Source organism: Miniopterus natalensis, chromosome 11, assembly GCF_054644295.1.
Source record: "Miniopterus natalensis isolate mMinNat1 chromosome 11, mMinNat1.hap1, whole genome shotgun sequence".
Lineage (NCBI taxonomy): Eukaryota > Metazoa > Chordata > Mammalia > Chiroptera > Miniopteridae > Miniopterus > Miniopterus natalensis.
Window position 1 is genome coordinate 66163520 of NC_142091.1, and position 21619 is coordinate 66185138.

General features: G+C 53.9%; 1 protein-coding gene across 2 annotated transcripts in view; it reads left to right on the forward strand.

Annotated features, from left to right (window-relative positions):
* TSPAN18 (tetraspanin 18) overlaps positions 1-21619 on the forward strand; it is a 149465-nt gene that overhangs the window by 124701 nt on the left and 3145 nt on the right. For both annotated transcript variants that reach the window (XM_087821822.1, XM_087821821.1), the window contains 6 exons: positions 4958-5041; positions 8568-8640; positions 10316-10510; positions 17377-17451; positions 18619-18717; positions 19260-19442. In XM_087821822.1, coding sequence (XP_087677948.1) covers positions 8578-8640; positions 10316-10510; positions 17377-17451; positions 18619-18717; positions 19260-19442 — 615 coding nt within the window. In that variant the 5' untranslated portion in view covers positions 4958-5041; positions 8568-8577. The remainder of the gene's footprint in view (positions 1-4957; positions 5042-8567; positions 8641-10315; positions 10511-17376; positions 17452-18618; positions 18718-19259; positions 19443-21619) is intronic.

Below are 21619 nucleotides of genomic sequence, written 5' to 3' on the forward strand. Positions count from 1 at the left end.
CTGAGGGGGATGAAATGTGGGACATGGGATGGGAGGGCTTGCTTGCTTGCCAGATGCCAGGCTGGGGTTCCTGCTCCATGCCGCTGAGGCACAGAGATGCAACCACAGGACCCGAGGGTCAGAGAGAGGGCAGGCTTTGCCGAGTTTTCAGAATCTAGACTTGAACCCAGGATTCATGTTTGCCCCTTCCTTCTCTTCGCCACTTGCTTTTGCCTCCTTGGTATGTTGTCTAATAGCCATCCCCCAGCAGGTCTCCTTTGGCAGCAGTGTGCCTTCTGGGGTCTGACCCCCAGTTCTTCCCCTCGCCAGCTGGGCCGCCATGGGAAGCTTACTCACATCCTCCGAGCCTTAGTAACTCGAGAATAAATTGCCCTTTGTAGATGATATTGGCACGGTGTTCATCATGGCTCCTGGCACAGGTGAAGCAGGAGTAGTTGTTATATTGATAATACTCTGTCCAGTACCCCCTTGTGCCTTGAGGGGACTCAGAGGAAGTGGGAGGCACAGCCCTGGCCACCAAAGGCTTGTAACTGGCAGAAGATCTGGCAACCATGACACACTCAGAGGACACACCCCTGCCCCTCCAATCCTGGAGGCTGAGTTGGCCTCCCTTCCCATCCCCTTGATGCCCATGCCATCACCCAGAACCCGAGTGTCCCCACAGCAATCCAGAAGGATTTCCCAGGTATGTCCAACTGCACCTGTCCTCTCTGGGCCCTGGGAGCCCATTGTTTTCTTGCAATGTCTGCTTGTGTCCTTCTTATACCTGCCTTTCCCCAGATCACCAGGTGGGCAGCCAGGGAAGCTTTCTTGGAGGGCTCAGCAGGGGCGAAGGACAGGGCATGGTCAGCCGTAGGGTCGGGAGGCTGTCCTTCCTCCGCTTTCCCTCATCCTGCTTCAGCTACCCTTCGCTGGTGGGCACCACACTGGACTTGGACTCTTGTTCTGAGGCCAAATCCTGTTCCTTACACATAGAGTGGCCTCCACTGTTTTTGCTTATGCCCAAGTTCAAATTGCCTATGTTGCCTTGCCTTCAGTGCCAGGACCATGGCAAGTAAAAGTCTGCAAGAGGATGCAAAACCTTCATTCCCAGAGGCCTTTGCAAGTAGGGCTGTCTCAGTTCAAAGGCAGGAACACAGACTTATTGCCTGTGTCTGGGATGGGCTCTTTCTGGGGTTTGAGTCCAGTCCAGGTTCATGGGGGAATGAGAACCCTGGATTTCGGTCACTGTGGGGATCAGCAGGCCCAAGTCCCTGAGGCCACACCTCGAGAGGACAGCCGGGCAGAAGGATGAGGAATCCTGCTTTGTCCCAGCAATTCCTCCAACCTACTGTGTTACTCTGGAACAGTGATTTTGTATCTCTGAGCCTCAGTTTCCTCACTTGTAAAGCAGGAGTGCCCATCTCCGGGGGCAGCTGGGATGATTCAGTGAGGTAATATATGTAAAGTGCTTCCAGAAGTCAAGATTAAGTAAGGTGTCAGCCTTAGGTGGCTGACTTGAGTGGTGGGAAAGCAGCAGGCTTAAAATCAGGAGCTCCTGGCTCCAGCCCTGCTGTGTGACTTTGGGCAAGACCCTTCCACTCTCTGGGCCTCCCCAGTGTGAAAAGAGGGCATTGGAGTTACCCTTCACTAAGGTGCTTTCTTCTTTGAAGATTCTCTGATGGGAACATCCCATGGGAGTTCTGGGCGGGACAGAGGAAAGGGCTTGTGGCAGGGACCGAGCGCCCAAGTACTGGCTCAACTCAGACCAGAGACATGTCCTTCCCAGATGCTGTGGATGCCCTCTGCCCCTTGGACAGTCATGATTCAGTGAGTCTGGGGACAAGGGAGGCTGTCATTTAGGATCCCATTGCATCCAAGGCAGGTTGCCTGGTACCATTAACCCTCAAGCCGCTGCCCCCAGGAGCCTAATTAGATTTTATCCCTCGCTCAGCTGTGTCCATGTTCCCCGTGTTTGTGACACTGCCAGGCATGCCAGGATTTAGGGCCAATCGCTTGTTTATCAGACCGTCTGTCTGTCTCCGGGATGAGGCCCAACAGGCACAGCCAGAGAACAAATAAGCCCTCCCCGTTCAGCTTGGAACCTGATGGCAAGAATCATTGTTATTCTGAGCAGCATCCTCCCCCATCCTGATGGAGAGCGTGGGTCTTAGAGTCAGGCAAGCCCGGGTGTCAGTTCTGGTTCTGAGACCTTTCTAGCCTTTGGAGACTTATTATCATCGTTCCCTTTACAGAAGAGGAAACTATTTTGCAGAGCTTTTTGGAGGACCAGGTAGGATAGTTACAGGTAACTGCCCATGGCACAGTGCACTGTCATTGGGGCCTAGTGGATATCAGTCCTGCCCTGTCGTCCCCACACGTGGGCCTCCCAGCTCCTAGGTTCCCCCCCAGGGCTTGTTTCTCTCTGCTGCTGGGTATAGCCAAAGCACTAGGTTGATGTGGCTGTTAATACTCCTCTCAAAGTACCAGGTTATTGCTTCTCACTAGACTTGAGTGAGTCCTGGGTCTCCATGCCTTGGAGCGAGCCCGGGGCTGGCACTAGTAGGTGTCTGGTGCACACAGGAGGGAAGGAACTGGATGTGTAGCCGCTAAAGTGCTTTCACCAACATCATCTCCTTCGCTTCTCAATGACCCTGGGAGTTAGATTGAGAAGCCCCACGGCACAGATGAGGAAACATAGGCTCAAGAGCTGAGGAGGTGGCCCAGGTCTCTCAGCTTGTTGGGACAGAATCCCCGCTGGTTGGAACTCAGGTTATTGTGAGGCTGCTCCTGCACCACAGCGCCCTCACCTGGCAGGGGTGTGTACAGGACTTTTCTCGCTCCAGCAGCCCAGATCTACATTTGCTTCCTCTGATGGGGGCTTCTCCATGGCTCATGCCCTTTCTCTCTCTCCAGAAAGCATGCCCAGGGGCTGGGAGCAGTGAAAGTAAAAGGAGTGATTTATGAACTGAGCTGTTCTTCTTAATCAGAGAACCCCTCCCAGGCCCACTCTGTGCAGATGGGATTGAGGCGCCATCTGGGACAGTGGGAGGGGCAAGATTAATAAAGCTGTCTGGCCCTGGCAGGGGCCTGCAGAGGAGAACCCTGAGGCGCTGTGTGACCTCGCCCGTCTCTGCCCTCTCTGGGCCTCAGGGCTCCCATCTGTCAAGGGATGGCAGGATCAGGTCATCCCCCAGAGGCCTCTAGCTGGTACAGGGAGGATGCTAGCCAGTTCCCTGGGACTCTGCCTTTTTGCCTCATTCAGGGCAGAGCTCTTTCTGGTGTCCTCTCTCTGGTACCACACCCACAGACTGGTGTTTTGTCCGGAGCTCTGGTTTGGAGTCCAGCAAACTTGGGCCTGAATCATGGCCATGTCTTCCTAACCATGTGAATAAAGTCAGGCCAGTTAATTGCATTCTCTGAGCCTCAGTTTCCTCATCTGTGAAATGAGATAATGCACCCACTTCCTAGGTGAGGATTAAATAAGAGAATGCAGGAGAAATGCTTAGCATAGTCTGCTACATGGTAAACGCTCAATACTATTAGTTATCATTAGGTTCAGTTATCACAAAACTATAAAAATTAATTTGCATTCAGGGCCCTTTTGGGAAAAGATGTTTCTACCCATCCTGAGCAAGATACATGCCTGTGGTTCTCTCCCACGTGCACCTCCATTGGTAACTGGTGGATGTGGTTCGAGCATCCACTTATTTCCAACTGCTGAAGATGCTGGTAATAATAGCTGCCCATGGCCACTGTGCTTTACAGGTTTCTACGTGTTTTCATATTATAGCATTTCATTTTATGTTTCATATCATGAGTTTCTACAACCACCTTTGGCTTCAAAACTGAGAATCACAGTTTTCAGAGGAGAACCCAGCAACTCAGTGACTTTCTAAAGGTCTCATCAGAGAGCTGGCCCAGGCAGGTCCTGCCCAGACCCTGCAGAAGCAGCGGGGATGGAGAGAGCATGGATGGGCATGAATGGGAAGAAGGAATCTGAACTGGCACCTGAGATCCAGAAATCCTCCCGGTCCTTCCCATGGGGATGCTCACCGCAGCCCAAGCTCCCCCAGGCCTCAGATTTTCCCTGGAACTTGTCCTCTGGCCTAGTGTTTGGGCGGGACCTGGCTGTGGACTTCCCCAAGAGTGTGGTAGAACAGGACTTTCCACCTGGGCCCGTTTGACTGCCGAAACCAAACCTTCATTTCCACTGCTGGGAGCTAACTCTCTAAACCAGGGCTGGGGAACATCTGGCCCACAGGCCGTATACAGCCCACGAAATCATTTGCTCTGGCCCTGCCAAGGCAACTGCAGGCAGGACTCGAAATTCAATAAATCTAGGAGCTTTTTTCATAGCTAATTTTTAAGTTGATAATTTTGTATGGCCCACAAATTATGTTATAAATATTCAAATGGCCCTTGGCAGAAAAAAAGTTCCCCACCCCTGCTCTAAAAGGATCCTTCTGGCAAATCCTTATGCAAAGCTAAGGAAACCTTTTCAACAGCAGATTTCTCTCTCTTGGGAGATAGTTCCTGGGGAGGGTGTTTGATGAATAGGGCCCTGCTGGCATTCTCTGCTGGGGCATCACTGCAGATGCCCAGATGGCATCTATGTGGTATCCAGGTGGATGGACCACCCATGCCCCTTGTCTCTTCTCAGCTCCTCAGCCACATGCAGCGTGTAGCTTAGATGAAGCCATGCGAGAAACTGCAGGTCCTTTGAAGATGTGGTTCCCCACATGGCCCCAGCAAGGGCACCTAGAGCTGCCATCTGGGCAGAAGGTGGGCGTCCCATGCAGGCCTCCTCAGCTGGAGGGGCCCAGGTGCTGAGGGCTTTTCATTAGCCCTAATGGGCCCAGATTAGCGAGGCACTTGCCCTGAGTGTATGTCCGGGGGGCAGGTTTTCATAAACTGCTTCTTGAACGTGACTGCTCCTTAATGACTTCCTATAGTAATTGAATATTTTCTCTTACAGGACAAGCTGGGCCAATAAAAGGAATACACAGCAGCCCCTTGGGCCAGGAGACGTCCTCTTGCTGACGCCTAAAGAACTGCCCAGGTGACAAGTCAGCAATTGCCTCCCCCTCACTCTGTGTCCCTCTGCCCCACCCCCTGACCCTGTTGCCTCTCGCCCTCAACTCTTTGTCTCTTCCTGTATCACTTCTCGCTCGCTCTCTTTCCCTGTCTTTCTCCATCTTTGTCTCTTTCTAATTTGTCTTTGTCTGTTTCTCTGATTTGCTGACTCTGTTGTCCTCTATTTCTATTTTCTTTTCCCACCATGCATTCATTCATTCATTCATTCATTCATTCAGACATATTCATTGGGGACCCACCATGTGCATGTGCTGCTCTAGATACTAGGACCATGGCAGTAAACAGAACAGTCCATGCCTTTGTGAAGCATACATTCTAACAGAGGAAGAAGGGTGCTACCAGAGAAAATAAGTGAAACAAGTCTGTAGTGTGTCCACGGGCACTGGCCTGGGCTTTAGGAAACAGGGCTCCAGTTTCAGATCCCTCACTAATTGGTTTTGCAACTTGGCCAAACCCTTTCCCTTCCTCAGCCTCAGTTTTCTCATTTCCAAAGTAACGGTGTTGGGCCAGATCAGTGCTGCCCTGACTTTTTATGACCAAGAACTTCTTTTATTGAAATACTGATGACATAAGTTATACAAGAAATCAACACTTATACAAGCAGCAGTGTCAAATAAAAGCCTCCCTTAAATCCCCTTAAAGCTGTCAAACGCCTGCCTTTGTTATATAAGCAACAATTGGTTGCATCTGGAGGTGGTGGGGACACCCATCTGTAAGCCCGGAACCCTCACTTGGCCAGGTGCGGGACACAGGAGCTTTGACACGTGAGATCCACAGCAGCAGGTCCAGGGCTCCAGGGCAGAAGCCTCTGAGCGCAGCACCTAAACTGCTCTCCTACACGTGTTCCAGGTGCACGTGGGGAGTTGAATTCACACAAAGTCACATTCACCTGTGATGCTGACTCCTGCCTTTCGTCCCTCTGAGCCCCAAGACTTAAAGGATTTTATCTACCAAACAGCTCTGCCTTTTCAGTCATTTGTTAAGTGTACGTTAACGTTTCTCCTTAGTTTTTATAGTGCATAGTCATACATACGTGGTGGCCAGAGCTTCTGAAGAACCTGAGAAACAGGGTCCCCCACCCTGGGGGGGTTTACTTGCTCTAAAACCCAAGACACTTGCCTGGCCAATAGTGAGGGCATGTTCCCACTCTCCTTAGAGGTAAATTAGGGGACTGTGTGGTGATGCTAATTCCAAAAGGCTCTGTGGGTGGGTGGAGCTGAGAGCCAGGCCCAGGTAGGGATTGGAGATTCCATGTGTCTGTCACTCTTGTTTGGCCAGTTGGCTGTAGAGGTGTGTCCCCATGATTAGAAGACCCTTGTGGGAGTTGGGCAGGCAGGCCTGGGTCTTTTGACCAGACTGGCTACAGATAATGAATGGCCCAGGGGGCTGTTTCCCCTGGACAGTGGGAAATAAATTGGCATAGGAGGTGTGGAGACAGGCCTGAATTTTGGAGGACAGATGAATGAGGAAGGAATTAGCATTTACTGAAAATGGTGATTAAGAGTTGTGGCTCCAGATTAAGACAGACCCGGGTTCAAATCCTAGCTTAGGCTCTCCCATGCTGTGTGATCTCAGATAAGTGATTCCACCTCTCAGAGCCTCAATCCTCTCACCTGAAAAATGGAGATGATATTACCTGTATCCTGGAGCTTTATAAAGAAGGAGATTGTGCATGTTTCTTCACACAGAGTAAGAACTCAAAGTCGGCCAGCTGTTATCAGCTATTGCTGTTATTAGCTATTATGTGCCAAGCCCTGTGCTGGGTACTTCCCATGCATTATCAGGAAGGCACTATTTTTACTAATTTTAAAGACAAGGAAACTCAGTTGCATGTAGTTTGGGAACTGACCCCAGGCCACCAGCTAAGCCTGCCAGATCTGAGATGATCCACTGTCAGGCACAAAGCCCTCTTTCTGCCTGGAGCTGGAACCCAGGTCCCCAGATCTCCATCCACCTTCTAGCTCACATAATCTGTTTTTTCTACCTGCCTCACTTTCAAGGTTGTTGGAGGCTCTTCCCAGTAGACGTGTCCTTTTATTGCATTTGTCTGGGAGTCCAGCACTCCACAAGCCGCCCATTCAATGTAATCTGTAGTGAATGTGGGACATAATAAATACAGGTAGCCCATTTATGAGCTGCCATATTTATTATGCCCCTTAATTGCTAAATTGCTAGAGCCCACTGAAAACTGGATCCTACCCTGGAGAGCAGCTTTGCCTGGGTGGGCAGAGGGGAGGAACTCCAGAGCCTGGCCTCCTGTAGACTTCTCAGCATCTCACAGGGGCCAACCTTCTGTCCTCCAAAGCCCCATCCAAGCGTGAGCCTGACAGAGGAAGAGCCTGGGCTTGGGGATGATGGTGTTTAACACCTGGTAGGCACTAGCATGGGCCAATCAGAAGAGATGCTGGCCAGACAGCAGGCCAGCCGTGCCCCTAGGTTCCCACTGAATCTCAGCCCTCCCAGTGACCACCAGGACGATGGGGCCGGAACACAGGCAAGGGTAGGTGCTCCTGGTCCCACCCATCTTCTCTCCAGGGCTGTTATGAAGAAAGGGTGAAAACACAATAGTGAATATGAACATGTCTTGTGCACCTTGAGGTCTAACTTGTGGTAGCAGATGCTTTCTGTTTCTACTGGGGACGGGGAAGGGCTGCATCTCACTGGCTTCAGGCCCCAGGGCCTGGCTTCCAGTTGATGTACAGTAGATGTTGGCTGAATAAAATTGTATTCGGTGACTCACTACCATGGGCATGTTTTCAGGTAGGGACAGGGAGGGCTCCTGGAGGAGGTGGAATGCTGGAGGTGGCATGCTGGAAGTAGTCAGGGCATGGGGAGGGTCTGGCCCCAGGAGCAGATCTTGGGCCCCCCACCTAGGTGCCCTTGCCTATTTTCCCTGCAACACCCCTCCTCGATGGGCAATCCTTCAGGCTGGAGGGAGTGTACGGTGGTGGGAAGCTTCTCAGGCCTGGGTTCTTATCCTGACCAATGACCTTGGCAAGTCTCTCAAGGCTCTGAGCCTCAGTTGCTGATCTACCAAATGGAAGATTCACCTTAGCAGTCAAGTAATATCGTCATGTAGCATCACTGAGTCCTAGCCACGTGCTGGGTGTCACGCTAAGCATGTTACTGCATTATTTCAGTTCATCCTCAGCAGTGCTTGGGAGGAAGCTTCTGTTTTTAACTTCCATTTTCAAGTTGGAGAGGGCAAGATTCAGAGATGTAGATTAATTTGCCCAAGGCCACACAGCAATGATAGACATGAGCTTGAACCTCAGGCATGCTGGCTCCCAAGTTCTCACTCCTAACTCTGGCCCCACAGGACAAAGTGCCTTCCTTGGGGGAGGAAGTGTTACCAGCTTCCCTCTTCCCCCTCCCACTGCAAGGGCAGGCTGGCCTCTGGGACCCCCACCCCATGTGGGAGATTGGGGAGCAGGGTTTTTTCTGGGTGGGGTCCCCCAGTGGGAGGACTGAGGACCCTTGCTGTTTTGTAGGTGGAGCATCATGGAAGGCGACTGTCTGAGCTGCATGAAGTATCTGATGTTTGTTTTCAATTTCTTCATATTTGTAAGTATTCCTGGAACATGCCTAGGGTCTCCCTAGCCAATACTGAGTGGGCAGAACTGACTGCTGCTTAGAAATAGTCACAGTGGGCTGATGTAAGAAGCAGATCTACCTGCCCAGCCAGGATTTCCTGATGGGAGGTCCCCAGCAGTGCCCGCCCCACTCCAAAGAGCCCACTGTCCTAGGAGAGACATTTTGCACAGACCCAGGATGGTCCAGCAACTGTCTTGGATTCCCTCCCCTCCCCCATAATTCTGAAGAACAGGGAGCCTGACAGACTTGAATTCTAGACCCAACTTCCAAGCTGGGTGACCTCAGGTAAGTCCCAGTGGTGGTGCTGGTTCACCTGGGCAGCTCAGTCTGTACTCAAGCCCTCTTTGCAACAGACCTCAGCACGCAGTTATCAAACCCCAAACCTCCACCAGTCATGAGGAGGGACACAGGTTGTACTGGAGTCTGGTCGGGAAACCAGTGACAGAGGGCAAAATTGTAGCCTCTGTCATTGACTGTCGCTGTTGGTTTCCCCTTTCTCTCTCCCACTGCCAGATCCCTCCAGTCTCTCCACCCTACCCCTGCTCCAGTTGTACCTAAAATATCATCTCTTACCCCAAACTGTGCAGCTCTTCCCTGCAGCTTGCAGACCCCTCTTAGCCAAGCCAGAGCTCAGCAGTTTGCTCTTAGCCACCATCTGTCATTCCTCAGGTCCTCTCACCACACAGGGATTTCAAACACTTTACAGCCTTCCAAAGCCAATGATGCCAAACTGGCTCTTCTGCAACTGATCTGCTTCCAATACTCATCTGTGCCCAGGACAAATAGAATGGATATTTATTGAGACCTGCTAAGAACATTCACATCCATTCTGCCCTTCTTCCTCAGGGCCACCTTGAGAGGTGGGAATTGGTATCTTTTTTTAACCAGGAGGAAGCTGAAGTTCAGAGAGGTTAAGCCACTTACCCAAGGTCACACAGCTAAGTAGTACCACAGCTCTTTCTCTGGTCTATGATGCCTCTCTCCAAAGATGAGTAAGGCATGGAGAGATGGGCCATGCAGGTGAAGACATACACACGAAGGCTTTTGAGGTGCACATTTGGGAGTGGGGAGCCCAACCTGACTGAGAGCTCCCGTTGGGAACAGAGAGGATGGATTTTGTCTGCATTTTCCTGTCCCTGGCAGGATGCAGGCACAGTGCAGGTGTCAATGTTCTTGGAGTTTGGTGAGTGTCCTTGGGGCTGGAGTCAGGGAGGCCAGGGTTCTGCCTCGAAATTGCTGTGTGACTTTCAGCAAGTCGTCAGCCCCCTCTAGGGCTCAGTGTGGAATCCAAGGGGTGGACTAGATGACTTCACCATCCTACAGCTCTGACATTTAAGAAAAATTTTAAAATGGCAAATAAACTCCACATGACATGGTTCTCAGCAGGCCGAGGTGGGACCTGGGGCAGAGACTGGGTTAGATGATGTGTGCTGCTCTTAAGGTCACACACAGTAGTAGGAAGACTCGAAGCAGCGACAAGCGGTGCTGGGACACGGGCTCCCGCAGCAGATGGAGGTCCTGCCTGGCTCGCCAGGGCTCACTGCCTCCGCCCGGGACCTGGCTGCGGAATGTGTATGGAGTATCTGATGTCTAACCTCCGTTTCTGCCTGTTTCTCTCCCCCCCCACCCATGGACCTGCGAGCAGCTGGGTGGGGCCTGTCTCCTGGGCATCGGCATCTGGGTGATGGTGGACCCCACGGGCTTCCGCGAGATCGTGGCTGCCAACCCCTTGCTCATCACGGGCGCCTACATCCTCCTGGCCATGGGGGGCCTCCTTTTTCTGCTCGGCTTCCTGGGCTGCTGCGGGGCCGTCCGGGAGAACAAGTGTCTGCTGCTGTTCGTGAGTACTGCCGCCCCCCACCCACTCACCCCCCCACGGGTGCCCCAGGCGCGGCGGGACGTGGAGGCCCCTGCCTGCTGCAGGGCGCTCACCCTGCGTCTGAGCCGGGTGGGCTGTGCTCCTGGGTGGGAGGGCCCCCAGCCTTGCCCATTTGTACGCGCAGCCCCAGCTTCTGGAGTCGGCTCCCTGCGCCAGGCCCGCCTGCCCTGTGGGCAAGCTGCCCCCAGGTGGGGAGTGGCCTTGGCCTCCAGGTCTGAACAGCCAGGCTTCTCTGTGGCATGGCCAACTGAGAACATTGACCTCGGTGCTTACCTACTTGCTTGCTTTTAAGAACTCAAATATTTTATTCCTTCCCTGGTAAAAGAGAGAAGATTGCTGTTGGATAAATCATTCGCCTTTCTAGTTCTAAAATAGACATATGATCTCTGAAGGTTTTTTATTCATTAAATAGTTCTTGTATGGCTACTATGGGCCACATAGTTTACTAGGTGCTGAAGGTGCACCAGGGGCCAAGAGTGGCTCTCCCCTCACTCATGGACGGGGAGGTGTTGAGCCCATAAGGATGGGCTGGGCAGCAGGCAGACCTAGTTTGACTGTGCGCCCTGCTCTGTCCCCTAACTAATGATATGACTCTTGTCTAGTTTCTTAACCTCGCCGAGCCTCAGTGTCTGCTTATTAAGCAAGGAGCCGACCAGCTCAGCTGTAGGTGGGAGCCAAAGGAGACCAAGGGTAGATGTTCTGTTTCTCTGGTCTGTTGTATCCCATAAGCTGCAGTCCTCTGGGCTTCCACTTACCTTCCTGGCCTTGGAAGATGGCTCTTCTTCCCCTGCTATAGGTTAATTTAAAAGCAGCCCTGCTTAGAGGTGTGTGTGTGTGTGTGTGTGTGTGTGTGTGTGTGTGTGGATGGGTGAGTGAGCGGGTGGGAGTAAAGCAATAGGAGGCTCTGGCTGGTCATCGGGAGGATTTCATTGCAAGTCTTCTGTCTGCTCCTGACCATGAGCCAGCATCCAGCGCTCTGGGAGGCAGAGATCTGGCACAGTGCCTCCTCCTCAGATTAGGACACACTGTACGACCCCTACTCGTGACACAGTGAGATGTCCCACGTCGCAGAGAGAAAGTGAAATCAGCTGTGAAATGTGTGACACTGGAACCTTGGGTCCCTTTGGCCTTAAGCCACATACACGCTGCAAACTTTTTTCATCGGCAGAGAAACAAAGAAGCCTGAGGGTGCCCCCTGGTGGAAGTTCTCTGCAGTGTCAGACGGTGCAGGGGAAATCTGGGCTTGGGTAGCCCCAGAGGACTTTAAAGGGAGCTGGGTATGGGTCCCAGGACACACTGAACGGCCCCTCCAGTCCCCCCACACCTCGGCCCCCAGGGCTCATCCATTGTTAATGGGCTCATCTCTGAAGTCAAGATGGGAAGCCAGGCTGGGGCTCTGGGCTGGGGAGGCGGCGAGCTAAGTGGCTCCCTCTGAGCCTGCCAGCTACACAAGGACATCCCTCTCTCAGTGCTTAGGAGACCGAGACCCAGGATGAGGTTCACCCTAAGACCCCGAGAGAGAATTAAGTCCTGGCCCGGCTGGGTTCAACCCACCAAACCTCAAAGTAACCCCTTCCCACCCCCCTCTTTTGCTACTTCCCCCCCCTTTTGTCTCTCTCAGTCTCATCTCTCCGCTGCCCCCTTTCTTTGCTCGCTCTTTCTCTGCCTCTGTCTCTCTGTCTATCTCTCTGTCTCTGCCCTTCTCTTCGTTTCTATTCCTGCTGCCTTTCCTCACCCCTCTCTTGAATGCTCCCTTCTCCTCTCTTCCCCCTCCCACCCCCTCTTCTCCCCTCCCCTTTCTGATGCCCAGCACACAGAAACTTGAGGTCACTGTGCAGGTCAAAGGCAGGGGACCTTTGGACCCAGGTCTCTTATCTCTCAGACCAGGGCTGGTCGAGGGTCTCCTACCCTGGCATAGACTCAAGTGGTTCAAAATTCACCTGAAATTATGTGTAAAATATTATATCAGGGCCTACGTGCATGTGCTTGCACATGTGCGTTGTGTATGTATATGTGTGTATTGTGTGCACATGCATGCTCTGGGGAGAGAAACCACAGCTTCTGGAAGGTTTTAAAAAAGACTCATGACCTAAAAAATAAGGACTTCCTCTTCTAACCTGGACCTGGCTGTGCGGGGGACGCAGCTGAAGAGGGACACCATGTCTCACCCCTGGTAGATGCTGGGGTCCTTAGGGAAGTCTGAGACCGCTCCCTCGGCCTGCTGGGAGGGAGGGAAGACTTGTCTTGAGAGGGACCAAGAAGGAGCACTTTAGCCTCCTCCGGAACCCAGACTCAAAGGCCTACAGAAAAGGGGGACCTGAGGATGGGAGTTAGCTGAGAACTCCCTCCCCCTGGTCTGAGGATAGAACCCACGGGGTCCTGGCAACCCTTAGCCCAGGGACAGTGAGCACAATGACCACATCACCTAATGATCCATTTTTCTAAAGATCCATTTTTCAAACACCCCTGTTGGTCAGCTTTACAGCATTTTCACACAAAATAGGTCAATTTCAGCCTGTAATTGACACTTTGTGGCATCCCTTTCTCCTGGCTGCTTATCTCTGAGTAGTTCAAGGAATTTTTTTTGGCCCATTTATTTGACTCAAATTTTTAAAAACATTTTGTAACAAAGGCATGCTAAATTGGAAAAGAGAACAGCAAAAAGAGATATGTTTAAAAGAGATAAATGAGCTGAATGGCACATGAAGTACATAAATTTGGTAAATATTTATTAGAAATGAGAACTGAAAGCAGACATGCCTGTAGGCAGATGGGTTAGAAGAGTCTGGAAATGCTCACCAGTAGGCAAAATAGCAGTTTCCACCCCTTTGTTAATTTTCCCATCCTATGCAAAGTGTTGTCAATCTGATGCTCAGGAATTACTGGCAAATGTGTCCATGCGCAGATGGATTGAGGTTAGATGAACCCAAGGTGAACAAACCCTGGGAAAGGCCCCGATTAGGGGGAGCCCCAGGAAGTATCTGGACAAGCCCTGTGGCTGAGCCCAGGGGGATCCCCTCCAAATGACCAGTGGTAACCCTGTTAAGCAGGAGGAAATAATTTCAGGCTGGAGAAAGTGAGCTGGCAGAAGTGGAATTGTTATGATGTTGGCACCACAGCCCTGCATTTTCCTTCAGGTGACACATACTCAGGTCACCCCATGGGTCCTATGCTTGGGGAACCCCTGCTCTAGGTGAGAGCAATGGCAGGCAGGTCTGCAGGCCCCCTTCCTCTGGGGAGGCCCACTTCCCTGTCAGTGACTTACCAGGTTCATTCTTTAATTTCATCTCATGAATTTCGTTTCTTGAATTATGAAACTTGGCTGAATGTAAACTCCATAAGGATGGGACTCTATCTGTCTTGTGTGCATTTTTTGCCAGTAACTAGCCCAGTGCCTGGCACAGAATAGGTGCTCAATAAACAGCCCTGGAATGAAGGGACAGAGAGAAGGCTGTGTCAGAGATGTGGTAACAGCGTGGCTCTGATCCCTGCTCTGCCACTTCCTGGTTGTGTGACCTGGGGCTGGTTACTTAACCTCTCTGAAACTCCAGTTCCTTCTACACAAAATAAAAATAATACCTCCTTCCCATATCTTGTTTTGCTTTGTTCCTGGCACATGTAAACACTTGATAAATGGGGAACTAAAGGGACTAGTGTTGGTCCACAAGGGACCCTGCAGGCCACTGCAAAGTCTTAAGACCTGGAGGTTCTTATGGGTTCCAGGATAACTTGGTGTCAAGGGGCCGTGTTCTGGAATCAGAGTTCCCATGTCTATCCCATGTGTACCGCCTGCCTGCTATGTCCTGCCACCCCTCTCAGGATCCCAATTCCCCCATCAGTAAAATGGGGAAGTTGATAACAGCAGTGGCTTCTCCAGGCTGCCGAAAGGGTTCAGTGAAATGATCCATATGAGATCCCCAGTGCCCAGGTAAAAGTGCTCAGTAGACGGGCGCTGTCGTTATTTTTCCGGAGATCACCCGTGCCAGCACTTGTCTTCAGGAAGGCTATGCTTCCTCTTGGTCCAGAGCCACCATACCTGAGCAGCTTTTACATTGCATCAGCCTTGTACACAGGGCTCCACCTGCATCGTCTCGCTGAAGCTGTGCTGAGTCATCCTGGACAGCACACATGCTTCCAGAGTGATGGGCACCAGGAGTGCGTGAGGCTGGGGCTCGGGCTCGGGCTCATCCATAGTTTATAACTGTCTAAGCCATGACGATCGATAGTGAGAGCCAGCTGAATCACACCACTGAGGAAGGAGACTGTTTCTGAGGCCACTCTTTGCCAGCCTGAGGACTGCCAGCAACTCCACCAAGACGGCACAGGGCAGGGAGGGGCTCCTGTGGAGACTGTGTGAACCAACCGGATGACCATCCATCACCAGCCAAATGGAAGTGCCAGGAGCCCTGCCAGGAGCCTCCATCACTGTCGGGAGAAGAGGCCACAGAAGTGGAGAACACATCGCTCAGCCCGAGGGCCAACCGCTGTGTGGGGAGGGGCCGTGGGGATGTTGGAGTGGACCGCAGGTGCTGCGGCCAGGGGCACAGGAGGCCCTCTGTCACAGGCCCCTGTGGTTGGGAACTCTGCCCAACCCCAAGCTCAGCCCAACGTCAGCCTACACAGCCGACCCCAGCAAGGCTGACCCACCGGAACAACCCCCCCGGGCTCAGCAGAGTTGCTGACAGGCCAGTCCTGAACCACACTCCTCAGCAGAGAGGCGAGGTGGCGTGGTGCTTGGGAAGGAGCTTTATTTAAGATAAATGGTTTGCTCTGAAATTCTTGAGCTGCCCACCTTGGGAGCAGTCATTCCTTTCTCCACTGCTTTCCTCCACTGTGAAAGTAGAATTGGGGAAGAGGGACATGGGACAACACTGGGCTCAATGCTGAAGCAGCCTCTTTGAGGCCAGAGCCGTGCTTTTGGCAGCTTAGACCTGGCAAGACTCCTGTGGCCAAAGATGAAAATTTGGGATGAGTGACAGATGCACGCTTTGTGCTGGCTCATCCGTTGAAGCCAGGGGTTCTTCTTGAATTTGGACATTCAAAAGAAAGAAAACAAAACTGACAGGTCTAGGAGATGTTTTCATGGCTATGTCCTGAGCAGGTCATTTTGGAATCCATCCCCAGGGTCTCCCCAAAGGTGGTGTGTAGCCCAAGCAATTTGGAGGAACCTCAGGACCTTGAGGGGGCAGCCGCTCTTCAGGCTGAAAAGTTAGGGAGGGGGCATGACTGGGGCCTTCCCAGGATGGAGATAAAGTGACAGAAAACTTCCTCTGAGCCGAAGAAACATGATCCAGGAGAAAGACCAAAGACGGTGACAAGGGCCCATGGGAGTGTCTGAAGAAAGCAGCACCGAGCATCCCTGGAGCCGGCGCTGGGGGCTCATGGAGCAGCCTGCACTTGAGCTGGCCTCTGGCTCCTGCTCCTGTAGGAGCCTCCACAACAAACTTGTCTCAGCCTCTCTTAGGACACACGGACACTTCACTTCCATTACTTCATCGCTCCCACATGACCCTGGACGTGTGTTCCACCCTCACTTTACTGACGAGGAAACTGGGGCTGGAAGGGGTTTGAATGTCCCAAGTCACACGAAACAAGGCAAGGCGGGCAAAGGTGACCTGACACTAAGCCCAGGACCCTTTGCTTCCTTCTAGCCTGGGCACATCCAGTGTGGCCTGGTGGCTCTGGGGACTGTGACCCAAGAGAGCAGGTCTCGGGGCAGCTGGCCGAGGCGGCTGGGTTGGTATTTAAGGACCTATCTCTGTGCACTGGGGATTCAGTCCTCTGCTGGTGGTCGCAGGTGGGGTCACAACTCTGGGATTGTCACAGGCACCAGCAGTGCTAGGTAATGAAGGAAACAGCCATTTCTTCTTTCTTCTGCTAACAGCTCTCAGCCCAAAACAGTGCCCATGACGACCAGGGCCTAGACGTAGTGGACAGAAAGGTCGTGATGGCGAGTCAGCCACTCCTGGCTTCATTCGTTCATCTGACAGCCATGAGCCAGGGGCTGTGCTGCCGGGGACTGGGGAGAGCATGCTGAGCCACAGCTTTTATCTTAAGTTAGGGATCCAGTGGGGACACAGCAGCTAAGATGAGGACACCTCTATGGGGCACTGGGATGCTGGGGGGCCAGGAAAGGCTTCTCAGCAGGAGAGCGGCTGGGGCTAAACCTGGTCTGGAAAACAAGGGACCGATGGGTGAGGAAGGGAGTGGCCTTCCCGACGGAGGGGCCCGGAGAGGACAGGCCTCCTGGTTGGCTTGGGGAGCATCAGGAAATGCAGTGAGCGGAGCAGAGCGGGTCCTGTAGATTTCAGACTCCCGGCCCCTGAGTTTTCACTTTTGATAGACACACCACCTCCCTCAATCCTGCTCCCTTACTGCAGCTGGAGATCGATACCACCTCCCGCGGGGTGAGAGGCTGCGGCAGGGAGAGGTGGCCCTGGGGCGGGTGGGCGGGGGAAGCCAGGATTCCCTCAGCTGGGACACAGCATCGCCTCCCAGGCCTGCCAGTTACGGTTGTTCAGACTGAACGGTGCACAAAGGGCCTCTGCTAAGGGGGCCGTTGGCGCGGAAGGCGTGTCTGTTTCCTTTCTCCGTATTTGCAATACAACCGTGTTGACTCTAAAGCTGAAATGTCGGTATGTTTACAATGAAAAACGTCTGGTTTGGGGCAGTGCAGTTCCCTGTTTTACAGAATTCGCATATTGTGTCCATTGTAACAGGTGGAAGGGGGCTTTGGGGAGCGGGGTCCCCTAGGAAGGGAGCTTTGGGGAGCGGGGTCCCCTGGCCACCCGCCCTCGGGACTCACGAGCCTGCCCTTCTCTTCGCAGTTCTTCCTGTTCATCCTGATCATCTTCTTGGCAGAGCTCTCCGCCGCCATCCTGGCCTTTATCTTCAGGGAAAATGTACGTACCAGGCCCCGCGCACTCTGGCTCCCTGCTGCCAGCGAGGGATCAGGGGCCATCATGGCCAGACTGTCCCATCCTCAGAGGGACGCACAGTCAGCATCCTCTCACCCACCACTTTCAGCCCAAACTGACCCAGCCAGCCTCTCTCTTCCTGATGAGGGGTTTCCCACAAGGTTAGCGTGGGGGGGCCCTTAAGGGCCTCGCTCTTCCAAAACATCTAGTGCAGTCACACACCTGACTCTGGAACCTTCCATCCACACCTTGCCAGGCGACGGCACAGCAATATCAGGGAGCTGTCCCCTGGGCCTGGGAATGTGTGATGGGCAGGAGAGCGGGCAGAGCACTGTCAGCTGAGGCCCTGGCCAGTTATCGATCGCTCCACTTGCCCCACAGGCCATCTTATTCCAGGGGCTCCAATCACCTGGGGACTAGCTCCCTCCTGAGTCTACAAGAGCCAGGCGCCAACCAAAGGTGGCCTGGAAACAAAGAGAGGAGGGGAGGAGGGAGAGAAGGCTGGACACCCAAGCTGGCTCTGGGTGGTGAGCAGGTGAGCTGTCACCCAGAGGGGAGGAGGCAGGAGCCTGCAGGCAGAATGGTGCCTACAGGGTGTCCCTCTGCTGCGCACTACCCAGGGCTCCACCCTCTCAAAGCAGCAGCAGGAGAGGGGTTGGACCTCTGGGGAGTATTTTGGGGGAAGTAGTAGCTTCCAAGGACCTCTCTGGAAACTAGATGTGCAAAGACTACCTGCTCCATACCGTGGTCTCTTCAGGGCCTGGGACCCAGGGCATCCGCTTAGCTCTGTCTGAGGAACAGCTCAGGGCGGAGGGGGTGGCATGAGGGTGAGCCCCCCACTCTGTTAGCCTCCCTTTGAGAAGAGCTGCAGGACAGAGTGAGGTTCCCAGTGTCCCTGGCCTCAGGGTTGCCAAAGGGAGTGTGTAGACTTTTCATGTGAGTGATCCCACGATGGGAGAGGCCACAGGCCTTGAGGTGGGATTAAGGGACACCCCCCCCCCCAGCTTAGGAGAATGCCAGGAGCCAGGCACCAGGGCCCTGAGGCCTTCCCTCCCTTCCCCCAAAGCTGACAGGTAGAGAGGCCACGGAGGGGCAGGGGCAGCCCAAGCCACCGGGGGGGGGTTTGAGCCCACCTTCTCCCTCTGCCTCCAGCTCACCCGTGAATTCTTCACCAAGGAGCTCACCAAGCACTATCAGGGCAACAACGACACTGACGTCTTCTCTGCCACCTGGAACTCCGTCATGATCACAGTGAGTGACACCCCCCACACCCCCAGGGATGCTATGAGCTTTCAGAGCCATGATGCCCAGCGTTGCAAATGTCTGGCCTCCAGAGACCCCTCTGCTCACGTGCCAGTAACCGACCAGGGCACTGCCCCCGACACCCAGGCCTGCCTCGGAACCACACCCACGCAGCATTCCCGGCCACCATTGCCCCTGGATCACGGACCACACTCCGAATGAAACCCGTTTGCCATCTCTGCCTGAAATCCTCAAGCAATTGTCATTGTCGTCAATGATAGTAATCATAGCAACTGTTTAGTGAGTGCTAAGCGCCTGGTGAGGTAGGAACTATTACCAGCACCCCCATTTTACAGATGAGGACACTGGAAGCTCAGAGCAGTGGAGTATCTTTCCCAGGTCCCACAGGTGGAGTGGGTGAAGCCAGCCCCCACCGGGTCTCAAGTCCGTCCCATCACGCTTCCTCACTGTGGCCTTTAGAGGGGCTGTCTAGCTCTGCCCCTCAGGGCCAGCTCCCACCCACCGGACCCTTCCCTCTGCTCTCCTCCTAGTTTGGTTGCTGCGGGGTCAACGGGCCTGAAGACTTCAAGTTTGCATCAGTTTTTCGACTCCTGACTTTGGATAGTGACGAGGTGCCCGAGGCCTGCTGCCGGAGAGAGCCCCAGACTCGGGACGGGGTCCTGCTGAGCAGGGAGGACTGCCTCCTGGGAAGGGACCTGTTTCTCAACAAGCAGGTACAGGCCCTGCTCCCCAGGCAGGGGGAAGTGGTGGCCAGAGCTGGGTGGGTGGCAGTGTTGTCCCAGAGGGTCTGAAGGCACTCCAGGATCCCGTGGGACTGTTGACGTGATATGGGACTGCGTGAAGGCTAATGAGGCTCCAGCCAAGCTCCTGAGACCCAACCAAAGCGGGGGAAGGGGGAAGGTCGGGCAGGGCTCAGGGATAGCACAGGCCAGAGGGGTGAGCATTTTGCCGGGGTTAAAGGGTGAGTAGGAGTTTTCCAGTGTTCCAGGCAGAGCACTCCTTGAGCTTCTTATAATGTAGGTTGGGAGCCAGAACTAGAATCACAGTGGGGGCCCCTCCTCGGTCATGTATTCTATTTTGGGGGAAGCTCACACTTGCCATGTGGGGGCACCCCCTGGCTCCAAGGGAGCAAGGTTCAGGGAAGAATCCCTTTCCCTTCCTGTGTGACACTAGGTCCCACAATGGCCAGCCCCCCACCCCTCAGTGTATGTGAGACCAGAGGGAGGGGGAGAATGAGGGTAGACAGCTGTGCCCCATGGCTCTCACTGGATTAGGCCATTAATGTGAAGTTCATGGGAGGGTTCCAGATGCAAGGGACCCCTCAAGGGACAGGAGACAAGGCCCCTGCTCCTGTGGGGCTCACGGTTTAGAGGAAGCAGATGATAAACAAGCAGCAGACAAACCAGAAGTGATCATTTCACATGGCAACAATTACTCTGAAGGAAGTAAAACCAGATGGCGGGCTAGAAGGGACCGTGTGGAGGACTCAGGGCAGGCCTCTTGGAGTCCCCGGGGAGGGGACAGTTGAGTTGAGGCCTGACACTGGCCAGCTGGTGAGTCTCCTTCCAGCCTCAGCTTTGTCTCACAAACTCAGCACCACCATCCCCTGCACCTGCCCCCGTCATGTCAAAGGCTACACAAGGCCCCAAGAGCCAAGTTCTGTGGAGGAGCCTCTGGGTCATCCCAGCTGGGCACATGGTGCTGGAGCTCAGGGGAAGGTCCATGCTGGAGATAAACCCGGGCATTCTTTGTGATGGCACCTCTGACCTCACTGCTTTTTGTCAGATTAGGTTGGAGGGGCAACTGTGGTCAGGTTTGGGGGTGCACATCCCCTCCCTGCAGAGAGGGATCACAGATGCTGGTGACCGCAGCATGGTTGGGGGACCATCAGTCTGGTGGGGCTGAGGCGGGGAGAAATGGCACCCTGCAGTGTCTCGCTGAGTGGGGTGAAGCCACCTGGAGGCCGAGGAAGAGGTAATATTCAGGGGTGCAGACACCAGCTCGAGCCCTGAGCCAGGGCCCTGACCTAGATGAGCGAGAACCGAGCCTTCCTGACGCGCAGCTCCCTTCCCTTCAGACAGAGGAGAGAGCAGCAGGATCTTGGGCTCCTCTCAGTATAAACCCTGCTTTCCTTCCTCCCCGTATGTGACCTTGAGCCAGATGTCAGCTGCTCCCACCCTCCCTCCCTCACACATCAAATTCGGGGGCAGCCCTCTTCCCCAAGGGGCTGTGACAAGGACTCAATGAGAGCAAGCCCACGAGGCTCCAGCAAAGTTCCTGACAGGTGGACACTCGCGAAGTGTTGGCGGCAACATCCTGCCCTTTCCCCCTGCCCTCCCTGCTCCCTCGAGGGGTCTCAGGATCTGGGGCCTCCACTGGCCAGCCCGGTCAGCTTGGTTCAGTCCAGGGAGCCAAAGGGTCTTGGGTACCAGGGCCAGATGGAGAGGAGAGGAGCAATTAAGGCCGCAGGTGCACCACCCAAAGCAGAGGAGGGCCACAGGGATGTCCTCTCTGCTGGAAAAGGTACCCTGGGTGAGGCATGTCCAAGTCAACTTCATGCCCAAGAAGGATTTACTGCTCTGTCTCCTTGAGGGTGTGTGTGAAGGATGTCTTGGAATGGCCCCGGAGACATAGAGGGTCACTCCCACGGCCACACACACACACAGCTCTGCACTCGGACACTTTCCACCAGGCAGGATGCGCTTAGAGGGGCGCGGAGGGAGGGAGGGTGGTCCTCTGGGGATGGAAGCCTTGCTCAATGCCAACAGCGCTGCCTGAGCTTTGGGGCCACATGCCAATTCCCCGGCTTCACACCCATGTCCCAACACTGGTTCCTGACCCCTGACCTCAGACTGTTCCTCGGGCTGTGGCTTCACCTCTGGTCCTTTCC